General features: G+C 45.8%; 1 protein-coding gene across 1 annotated transcript in view; it reads right to left on the reverse strand.

The window, feature by feature from the left end:
• kcnq1.1 (potassium voltage-gated channel, KQT-like subfamily, member 1.1) overlaps positions 1 to 12,437 on the reverse strand; it is a gene marked incomplete at both ends in the record, with an annotated part of 70,471 nt that overhangs the window by 34,327 nt on the left and 23,707 nt on the right. The window contains 6 exons of the mRNA XM_079496432.1: positions 1,384 to 1,479; positions 1,836 to 1,946; positions 3,985 to 4,125; positions 6,099 to 6,195; positions 7,005 to 7,083; positions 7,729 to 7,855. Of these exons, the coding sequence (XP_079352558.1) occupies positions 1,384 to 1,479; positions 1,836 to 1,946; positions 3,985 to 4,125; positions 6,099 to 6,195; positions 7,005 to 7,083; positions 7,729 to 7,855 (651 nt within the window). The remainder of the gene's footprint in view (positions 1 to 1,383; positions 1,480 to 1,835; positions 1,947 to 3,984; positions 4,126 to 6,098; positions 6,196 to 7,004; positions 7,084 to 7,728; positions 7,856 to 12,437) is intronic.

A 12,437-nucleotide genomic window follows, 5' to 3' on the forward strand; every position in this document is an offset into this window, starting at 1 on the left:
CACCTCCACGAGGTCTGCAGGGACAGCCCAGAGAATACATTAAAACACCTCCACGAGGTCTGCAGGGACAGCCCAGAGAATACATTAAAACACCTCCACGAGGTCTGCAGGGACAGCCCAGAGAATACATTCATCAAACTAATGAATCATTCCTACTTGTGGAAGTAATCAGGATTAAAATTCAAGTCATTCCGATGATGATAGTTTGGACGGATAGACCTTTATTCTATCCGGTTCAGTTGTCATAGCAGCACCACAGTAGGTAATGGAACAAAGATACAGGTAAGAGTTAGAGAACACGTACATACGGTAATTAGGTTAACTATCCGACCTGGCGCTCTGTGCATAATGTATTCGTAACTTCGTAAGCCGTCAATGCTGTAGATAGAAATAGAAGCATTATGTATCATGTGCATCCTATCGACGATAAAAAAATAACCAGGCTGGAAATTGGCTGCTGTGTTGGACTCCACTATAAAGCTGCCTGTGTGTCCAGTACACTTCTTCATCCTAGCCAGCCTCCAACCACCAGTAGTCTGATCTGTTTTAGAATTACCTTTATGCCTGACGTCGAATTCCAATTTTAAAAATGCCTTCTAAATCATGACATTTTTCTGAAAAGCCTTATGTTTCTATATCAGTGGTTATCAAACATTTTCATGTCAAGGACCCCCGAATATAAGTATTTGGATTCAATATTTATATGTTTGGTTCCCTATGTTAGGTATGAGCTAGCCTGGGCACCATTCCATTTCGGGTTTATGAACCGGTCGGGAGCGGATGATATCGATACGTCATGTTGTAGTATTGTTTTGTAGTCATCAATCTTCCGGAACTTCCTTTTCCCTTAAACCAATTTTTCTCAATAAAAGCTACAGGCTACGTACGAGAGCTTTTATTGTTATTCTTCCGGTTTGAGGGAAAAGGAAGTTCTGTTTGATTGTTCCTGCCTGATGACTACAAAACAATGACTACAACATGACGTAGCGATATCATCCGTTCCAGAACGGTTCACACGGCACTTTTGGAACAGAGACCAAAAGTGGAAAGCCCGGTGAGGCGAGGTTAGGTACGAGCAGGATTTCAGTTTTGTATTTAGGATTTTATGGTCCCACCCTGAGGTGATGTTCATTTTATGGTCCCACCCTGAGGTGATGTTCATTTTACTTAAGTAAATGATGTGAGCACATTTCCCACCCCTCGTTTCCTAGTCCAAGTGTCATTGGACTCACCTGGATCAGGATTAGGGTTAGGGTCAGGGTTAGGGTCCCTAACCCTAGGGTTAGGGTCAGGGACCCTAACCCTAGGGTTAGGGTCAGGGACCTAGGGTCCCTGACCCTAACCCTAGGGTTAGGGTCCCTGACCCTAGGGCTAGGGACTCACCTGGATCAGGATGGCAGCTGCAGGGATCTGTCTGTTGAAATGTTTCTGTCTCTGCTTCTGTTGCACCTTCAGGGCGAACCCTGAGCCCAGGATTCCCTGTGATCAAACAGCACGGTAAGCTTCACTGCATCCTCTATGATCCCAGCACCACAAATACACTCTTTACTCTATTCCACTGCTCTCTGTTTCACTGCTGTGAAACACCAGACATGTACTGAAGCCTGTGTATACACATATTGAAGCTTATCCAAGCCACAATTACCATTACTCATTATCCCAGATTGAGAAGTACAATAGAAGCCAAACCAAAACAACATATACTGTATGTATTATCAACTCATAGGCCAAAATAAGTCACTCATGGTAAAAAAAAAACAACATTTTATTTTTTTACTATTTGTTTGTTAATGAGATGAACACTCGTCTGAAGCACTGTCTTGTACCGTACTTACAGCAGGCAGAGCAAAGAATGAGATGGCAAAGACTGAGAAGCAGGATGCGATGGTTTTGCCGACCCAAGTCTGTGGAACTTTGTCTCCGTATCCTATAGTGGTCACAGTCACCTTCGGAAAGATAATAGCACGTTATGCAATGAAGCCACAGGCCTTGTGGAGTGTAATACATCCTACTGTATGACTGTACAGACAGCAGCATGATACCAGTGGTTCTCTCTAAACCATTATTTAGCCCCATGGTCACTGAACTAAATATTGGACCCAATCACCACAAGCCTAGCCTCGGAAACCCAGACGTTTTTATTTCCAGGGAGAGAAAAAAAAGTCTCTTCAATTCGGCATAGAGTAGTACGTCGATCACTCTCTGCTGATTTCTGATCGTCTGCACCTTTGTTAAATTGACGCACACACGCACACCCGTACACACACACACACACACACACACACACACACACGCTCACCCGTACACACACACACACACACACACACACACACAGGCCCGGTTCTTCCTACAGGCCGACGAAGCAGCGGCTTCGAGCGCCATGGGGGAGGGGCGCAAAAAAACAAACAAAAAAAACATTTTTTTTGGGGGCGCCGCGAAAAATCCTGCTTGGGGCGCCAGATTGCTCAGGACCGGCCCTGCACACACACACTCCTCTCTCTCTGTCGCTCTAATTCAGTATTTCAGCCGTAAGCGCCCGCTCCAGAGATACTTCCGGGTCCTACTTTTGTGTCGCTTTCGTGTCCCTTTATTATAGGGTTATATTATTATTATATATAGGGTTATATTATTATTATAGTTATATTGTGACGCTCCGTCGGACTAAATCTGAGACGAAAACAACCATGAAAGTCTCATTTTACCGCTTTCCTCGCAACAACAAAGCTACTGGTCTCCCAAATCTGGCTGTGACAGGCCGTCTGCCCCACACGGAATACTATCGCCATTTTATTTCATTGTGTCAACTAAATCCTCATTAAATGCAAACTAGATTCAACATACTCAAGCCTGCACACATTCTAAATATGCCCCCGAAATATTGTACTGAGCAAATGGACTGTTACCACCTTCAATAATAATGATAATAATGTTTATAATAATGTCTTTATTGTCTCCACATCATATATTTTCTTTGTCATGGACACTTGCACAGAACATTAATAATTCTACTCGAGTTGGAAGCATTAAGACCCATTATAACCCTCAATTGCTTCCTTTCTGAAAAATAACGTCATTGTAAAAAGATTCACGCGTTTAGATATTCTATTCGAGCCGCAAGTGGAGCCTGCAGTACTACCGTTGCCCAGTGGTGGAGCCTGCAGAACCATTGCGGCTCAAGAATCCACCACTCCTGAATGAAGTGTCTGGTGCTGTGAGTCTGGTGCAACGCACAGGTCCTCGCGGTACTCCTGGTGAGAGCAGGAGTGGACCTGGTGAGACGTAGGAGGGGCCCGGACAGGAGGCAACCCACAGAGCCTAGTCCCTCCACATGCCAGAATTGTACCTCTCAGTCCCGGCATAGTAGTTCCGGAGTGGTTCCAACGGATTGTGTGGCCCTGTCTTTCCCTAGTGGGTCTGATCGAGGGTAGCTACTGGGACGTAAGTCGGGACTTGATCACCCCGGCTGGGTCACCCGAGTGAGGGGTATGATGTTCGCGAGACCCGAAACCCTGATGACCTTGGGATACATCACTGAGGATATACGTCCCAGTTGCATCTATGCGATGTATTTTCGTTCTCTATTTACAATGAGAAGCGGACGGGAGCCGGTGCCACTTAATTGGACCCGGACGTAACGTAACGTAGGACTACAAAATGACGTCGGACTTAAATACAGAATTAATTAGTCTCCTGCCGGGAGCTGCCTATGCCATAGAAAGCATAGGTGGACCTCAGGCTACCACAAGCCACACAATTTTCTGAACATTTTGACACTTACATAGCACAAGTAATTTATAGGGGGACTGCGCTTATTTGTATGCCATTTGTGTACCATTTCGCCACTAGTAACTATAGTACAATACGATGGCTTATTCTTCGCTTGCGAAAATCATAGGAGGAGTTTAGAGTTAGGGGTCCTTCAGCTTTGCTTTGCGACAGGCACGTTCATGTTGGTATAATCCGATCCCACATACATGTACCTACAATTCCCCACCACAGGGCGTCAGCGTAGCTGCCAAACTCCGCAACGCCATTGCTGTCCACGGCGTCCTTCTCTGCCAGGTACACAAAGTAGGAGGAGAAGATCAAACCCAGGAAGCCGATGTACAAGGTCGTAATCAGTTCCTGAAAATGCATGTCCACAAATACATGACACGGGAAGTGTTGCTGTCGGGCAGAAACCTCTTACTGTATCTCCAATTTGCCAACAATCTTCCTATAGATGTAGGATTGAAGGGTGTTAAAAGTTAGCCAGATATTATTTTTTACAGTGTATTAACTCAGTTTGCTGGGGGTGGAAGCTCTAATAATAATAATAATAGCTCAGATTTATATAGCGCTCTGTCAATGATCAGAGGATAAAGCGGATGTGACGCCGCCTGCTCGATTGTCCTAATATAAACCAAAATAATCCATAAGCCTAACCTATATTGGTTGTGCTATAAAAATGGCTAAGATATTTGAACCAAACAAGTGTACAAATGGTGTACAAATGAGTGTACAAAACAAATGGAACCAAATGGACCCTGTTAAATTAACAGTTTGACTCCATAAAACGCGTTACCCACTATTTAATCAAATATTCTACGCTGCCGAGATTGTTTTATTACCTTTAGAGCATACGCTGAAGTATTTGCAGCTTTCAACCACAAACATCCGGAAAAATGGTCCGTCGGCATGTTATGATCATCCACACCAGCGGCCATTACAATGCGCTACAGGATCCGCCTCCATGAGGCGTTGTAGTCCAAACAAACCCCCTGTCCACTTACATTGAGCTCAATTTCCCAGAAGCCCTAGCAGCCCAGATGATGACTTGATTTCCGGTTTCATCATCATAACGCAACGGCCTCGTCATCAGGTCCCGGATAAATCCGCTGTTACTTTTTAATTATTTTAAAACGGCGAATTAAGCGCATTAAACAATTAGCGGCCGTCAAACTGTTAACATTGATTTTACCATTTAAATTGGAGGTCCCAGAGATAGAAATGCGATTAAATGGGGGTCCGTAGACTAATGCATGTCAAACAGGGGGGGTCCTTGAAATTAAACGGGTTGAGAATCTCTGCTAGATCCGTAAAAATCTTCTCTTATGGGGGGTCCCAGGCATAGCTTTTCAAATGGGGGTCCGCGGGGCTAATTAGTGTCAATTTGGGGGTCCTTGACATGAAAAGGTTTGGGAACCTGTGCCGTAGCGTACCTGCCGATGGATGAAGACAACGGAGCCTAGGAGACGTACCTGCCGATGGATGAAGACAACGGAGCCGAGGAGACGTACCTGCCGATGGATGAAGACAACGGAGCCGAGGAGACGTACCTGCCGATGGATGAAGACAACGGAGCCGAGGAGACGTACCTGCCGATGGATGAAGACATTGGAGCCTAGGAGACGTACCTGCCGATGGATGAAGACGACGGAGCCTAGGAGACGTACCTGCCGATGGATGAAGACAACGGAGCCTAGGAGACGTACCTGCCGATGGATGAAGACAACGGAGCCTAGGAGACGTACCTGCCGATGGATGAAGACAACGGAGCCGAGGAGACGTACCTGCCGATGGATGAAGACAACGGAGCCGAGGAGACGTACCTGCCGATGGATGAAGACAACGGAGCCGAGGAGACGTACCTGCCGATGGATGAAGACAACGGAGCCTAGGAGACGTACCTGCCGATGGATGAAGACAACGGAGCCGAGGAGACGTACCTGCCGATGGATGAAGACAACGGAGCCGAGGAGACGTACCTGCCGATGGATGAAGACAACGGAGCCTAGGAGACGTACCTGCCGATGGATGAAGACAACGGAGCCGAGGAGACGTACCTGCCGATGGATGAAGACAACGGAGCCTAGGAGACGTACCTGCCGATGGATGAAGACAACGGAGCCGAGGAGACGTACCTGCCGATGGATGAAGACAACGGAGCCGAGGAGACGTACCTGCCGATGGATGAAGACGACGGAGCCTAGGAGACGTACCTGCCGATGGATGAAGACAACGGAGCCGAGGAGACGTACCTGCCGATGGATGAAGACAACGGAGCCGAGGAGACGTACCTGCCGATGGATGAAGACAACGGAGCCGAGGAGACGTACCTGCCGATGGATGAAGACGACGGAGCCGAGGAGACGCCAGGTTCCTCCTTGTCGGTCCACATGCAGCATACGTAAGATCTGCAGGAAACGAATCCCTCTAGATTTGTGTAAATAAAAAATATATATATCTAAATTATTAAAAAATATATATATTTTTAAAAAATGTTAATGACGTTTAGAAGATTTAGAACACATAAAGATGTTAGATATTTTAAATTTTAGCAGTCTCTGATGTCATGGACACGCGAGGAGGGGATCTTCCGCGGATTCCGTCGTTCTTCCGGGTTCTTGGAAACGCCCCCAGCCACTGCGTTTAGTTTTACTGAGGTTAGCTTTAGGTATAGTTTACTGAGGTTAGGTTTAGGTATAGTTTTACTGAGGTTAAGGTTAGGGTTAGGTTTAGGTATAGTTTTACTGAGGTTAAGGTTAGGGTTAGGTTTAGGTGTAGGCTGTCAATCACAGCGACTGGCCAGTCACAGCGCACCCTCTACGTCACTCTGTACTCAACCCGAGGAAGGAACCATGCTCGCCATGGACACTGGGCTCACTTACTTCCTGGACTACAATTCCCACAATACTTTGGTGCACTGCTCCTCCTTGTGGATAGGGGGAGGGCTGTCTTACTGAGACAACATATAAGTCCAGGAAGTAAGTGTCAACAGTGAGCCCGTGACATCAGAGACACTGGGCTCACTGCTAAAATCAAAAATATCTAAAACCACATATTACACACATAAAGAACCCCAGGAAAGTGTCCCTTTACTACTTTTCCTGGGGATCCCCAGGAACCGCCCCAGCACACACACACACCCGCACGCATGCACGTGTACACGCACGCACGCACGCACGCACGCACGCACGCACGCACGCACGCACGCACGCACGCACACAGTCACAGTGTCTTACCTAACAGCAGAAGTGGCGAACATCTGGCCCTTGGAGCCGACTGTCAGTACAATCATTGAGGCAACAACTACAATCAGGTCTGGATGGAGACAGAGAGAAACACATTAATGGAGCTCCCAGCATAAGTTCAAGTCGCTTCTGATCCCTTCCACCCACCCCGCTACTTTTCCTATTTCTTCTCTTTCCTTTCCGTACAATCCGTAGAGCCCTGGGGCCCCTTCGAAGCATCCCAACTCCACAACTTTGGCATCAGAGGCATCAACGACTGCGCATGGATGACCTTCGCCATTTCTATTCAATTAGGTTTCATCGGTTCTATTCAATAAAAATACTCTTAAACGCTATTGATTTGATTGGTCGTGTGGTCCTTGCTAGTGAATGAGTAGTATTATTGTTTCTGCTGTTGACATGGTTCTGACCTAGCAGGGAATTAGCAGAATGGTATATGTGTTCTGTTTGAACTTCATGTGAATGCCTTGTGTGTACAGCCGCAGCGTACACACGCAGCGTAGGGCTCTTCACGGGTCACCCGATTCCCAAAATACCCGACAGGACCGAGACCTGTACGGGTCAGATCCATATTTTATCAAAATCACTCTGGGTGATATCGGTATCGGTTCTATTACCTTGGAATTCAGGTAATGCCCGAGTGGATTCGAGAAGACCCCTATACTACTGTGTGACTTCACACTCACTGGGTGTGATTTTTTCTTCATTTACAAACCTATAATGGAGATTGGTTTCCTGGCGAAGCGTAGCCTTCCCCAGAAGCCGACATATTTACTCCGGCAGCCTGCTGACCAGAGACGAACAAAGTATTCCACACCGAAGAACACCACCAGGACTATCTCCTGCCAGTGGAACAAAGAACCAATTAGGGAGAACCTGGCGTTCCTGTTTTGGGCATGTCATGTCAGGATTTCCAAATGGCACAAATGACAGATCTATTAATGACAGATCTATGACAGATCTATGACAGATCTATGACAGATCTATTCTACATGCTTGTTTTTTTTTGCTTTTTTGCTTTTTTCTGCCTTTATTGATAGGATGACAGTAGTGTGACAGGAAATGGGGAGAGGTGGGGGGGGGGGGACACGCGGCAAAGGCTGTCGGGATCGGGAGTCGAACCCGCGGCACGCCGTCAGGCTGGCTCAGCAGCCTCTAGGTGCCCAGACGGTTGAGCTAACCGTCTGGGCCTATATTCTATAGGCGTGTTAGCCTGGTAAACCGTCCCGGTCACGTTAATTCACATTATCATGCGTCTTCTAATAATAATAATAATATCTGGGACTTCTATAGCGCTTTTCTAATACCCAAAGACGCTTTACATGTGTGGGGGCGGGGGGGGGGGGGGGGGGAACAAGAGAAAAGGACAACTTTATTAGAAGAAAAAAAGATAAGAATAAAACCAGTAAAACATTACAAGTAACAAGTTAAAAACACATCAGCTGGGGAATGCTAGTCTGAACAGGTGGGTTTTTAGTGCGGTTTTGAAGGTGGGGAGTGAGGGGGCATCCCGGATCTGTTTGGGGAGGGCATTCCAGAGGGTAGGGGCGGCCACAGAGAAGGCCCTGTCGCCCCAGGTTTTGAGCCTGATCTTCTTGGGAATCACCAGGAGGCCGGCATCGCTGGACCTGAGGGAGCGGGATGGTGCGTGTGGTTCGAGGAGGGCGGAGAGGTAGGGGGGAGCCAGGTTGTGCAGAGACTTGTAGGTGGTGAGAAGTACTTTGAAATCAATTCTGTGTTTGATGGGGAGCCAATGGAGGTCACGGAGGACTGACCCCCAAGCACTAGATTGGTGTTTTGCAGAAGCCAAACATTGGAAGTGTCTGTCTGTCAATCAGCAGACCCTGATCTGAGTGCAGACGCTGATTGGCTCTTGCACTTTTTGGCTTTTCTGCAAAACGCCCACCCAGCACTCACACGTTCGCGATGGTTTACCAGACTCCAGGCTTGTGAGCTTGTAGATCTGTTATACGCTAATTACAGATTTACTGGTGTAGAAATGTGGGTACATTCTTCATGGCACATGGTACAAGCTCCCTCAGTGGCATGCACAGATAGACACATGCCCTTTTCCCTCTGGACAAATGTGCCCTTTTGAAAATAATAATAATAATGATTTTATTTTTAGGGTTTTTTTTCCGTACAGTGTACACTGTACAGTATGTGGACCATGGTAACATTGATCAATTCTTGATAAGAAAAAAGCTTCTAATATATTATTTAGGCCCCAAAATCTATAAATCTCACACTATTAAGGCAACCGGCCGGTTCCACGCGCTGCACAAGGTGCCCTTTTTTTCACTTGAGCACCTGCCCCTCTAAATGTCTGTGCACGCCACTGAGCTCCCTTTATTTGCAGGTGGAACGAGATGGAGAAAGAAAGAAAGTGGAAAACAGGTCAGACATCAATATGTGCAGTGGTGCTTTAGGAATAGCAGGGGAATGAGGCAGTTGAAAGTATAACAGGAGCCTTAATCTAGTCTACTGATCATTATGATGATTGTTATTGATAATCTAGTCTACTGATCATTATGATGATTGTTATTGATAAAACTAGAACAAACACAGCACCTAATATCTGTCTGAAGTTATAAACATGGCGGCCTTGGTATAATATGCCCTTATTTCTTTCTCTTGGGAGATTTCCCAAGTGGGCCCTGGGGCCTTTTTCTCTCTAGCCCACACACACACACACACACACACACACACACACACACACACACACACACACACACACACACACACACACACACACACACACACACACACACACACACACACACACACACACACACACACACACACACACACACACACACACACACACACACACACACACACACACACACACACACACACACACACACACACACACACACACACACACACACACACACACACACACACACACACACACACACACACACACACACACACACACGGGACTCGGAGCTGACCAGTAGGCTACAACCACAGTTTTATATTGTTGTACTGGGAGCTGACCAGTACCAACAAACTGGACATATGTATGGAGAATGACTAGAAGCGATGATGGAGGGCTTGTCTGCATGAGAACGACCTAGAGAGTCTCATACACAACATGAACCAATATTGCACATAAATGGAGATTTGAATTCGAACACTGCGTATGTGATTATAGATCTTCAACATGCACTTGTCAGGGTGCGGGGCAGAGAGGTGTAGGACCCAAGCGCAGACAGTGAAGCAGAGCAGGATGGTTCAAATGCAAGGGAGTTTATTAACTCAAAAACAGGGAAACAGGAACAAAGACAGGAACATGAGTAAACTAGGGAACACTAGGAGCAAGAAAATAACACTGACAACAATTTACGAACGAACAAGGAAGTGAAAACACAAGGGCATACTTATAGACATGGGATAACTAGACACAGGTGAACACCACTAACAATCAACACTGGGATAGGCTGGGGAACTAAGGGGACACAGGTGGAACACTGGCAATCACAGGACTAGTGAGACAAGACAGTAACAGAACTACAGGGGAAGACAGGAAGGCACAAAACAAGACTACAAAATAAAGGTTCACAGTGCACAACTGCAACTAAGAAACAAGGAAAATACAATACTTCAAAATCACAGAAAGGTAAAACAATAACAAAAACCAAGAACAGGGTACACAAGAAAACATAACACATCACAGATCGTGACAGCACTGATGTCAGAAACAACAGTACTCCTCTAAACCCTACTGCACTTAATGCTCTGCTCTCTATAGATCCATTTAAGCTTTCAGTCTGGCCTACTGATCCTTGAGCACAAAATGTACCCAGAAAATCAATCTCCTCTCACTGTTACAGAAACATGAGGCCACTAATGAACTGGAGGAATGGAGCCAGTGATCGCCTGCCCATGATCACCTCTCCCTTTAACATTGACGAGTGTTTAAAGATGAAGCCATCCTGATAGCAAATCAATGCATCTGTTTAAAATGGACTCTTAACAGTGATGTGATTCATTTGTGGTGAATGATTAGGAAACATGGAGCAGCAGTCTGGTAGGAAGTAAATGCAACAGATGGTTCAATCCAGCCAGCTGCATGAGGAGGAGGAATGGAACAGATGGTTCAATCCAGCCAGCAGCATGAGGAGGAGGAATGGTTGCATGAGGAGGAGGAATGGTTGGAAATGAAGACTTCCATCTCCAAGTCACAACACGCTGATATTTCATCTATCCTCACTTGAACTGGAAGTTCAACTTGGTCCGCCATATTTATTGACAGGTCTCTCATTCCAATCTAGCGTCAAAGATCACCATGAAGGCCTTGTCTGTTTGAAGGTAGTTCAAAATGTCAAAGGAACTACAAGCTGGTATGGTCCTCTAAACTTAGACGTTTCTATAGACATTTTTGTACACACGGTACTTCAATGATGGGTTGAGAAGTAATAGTCAATAGTTGTGCTAGTAGAGATGTGATTATGAACGAAATAAATGAATAAATTCAAAAAATGAAAGAAACAATTCAGGCTTACGGATTACAATTCCCTGCTTTCATTTCTGTTTTCTGAAAAGCACTTGAGATTTTTTGTCAAGATGCGATTCCTGCCTTATTTCATTTTCAAGTGGGCAGAATAAAAAACTTGGATTGGATGGTTTGTGTATTTAATACATACAATCCCATTCCTTTGAAAATGATGTCCTGTGAAGAATGACTCGTTTCTTGATGAAGTGTTGAAAAGCTTTATCAGAGCATGTAAACAACAGATATGGTCTGTGTGTGTTGTTAACCTTCCCCCTGGAAAGATGTAACACTCCACCAAGCGTCTGTGTCGCAGAGGAGGGAGGTAAGAAAGAACACAATAAGGCTTCACTCACACCTGCACAACAGATTGTTGTATAGCCGATGCATGAGACTTGTTGACTGATGCAAGCTCGCAATTCATTTCCAATGGGAGTTACATGGTTTGACACAACATTTTTGTTGTATGAGGGGGAGGGGGGCAGTCGAAACACAGCCGAAAGCCGTACAACAGCCGTGACTTCCATTGGAAATGCATTGGGGCGGCCATGACACCCTTTGTTTACATCTAGCATGCAACAATGTTGTATGCTAGGTGTGAGTGAAGCCTCAGTCCAAACCCAAACCTACTGGAGATACAAAGCCTACTGGAGGTACAAAGAGAAGTCAATCACGCTTCAGCCAGTTGAAGGTAGGAGGGCACGTCATTTCTCAGCAGGGACAACTTGAATCAGAGAGAATAATATAATATGGGGCATGTCAGGAGAGACTGCTACTACTAAATAAAATACCTGTGCACTCGACTGGTCTGCATGCGTATTTATTATTTAGCAGGGGTGAGTGACGTTTCCACCTGTCTATTTTTCAGAGTTAAACTGTTTGACTCTCTCTCCTGAAGTGCCCGGGAGGGTATTATTATTCTATTG

This window comes from Electrona antarctica (assembly GCF_951216825.1).
Source record: "Electrona antarctica genome assembly, chromosome: 3".
Classification (NCBI taxonomy): domain Eukaryota; kingdom Metazoa; phylum Chordata; class Actinopteri; order Myctophiformes; family Myctophidae; genus Electrona; species Electrona antarctica.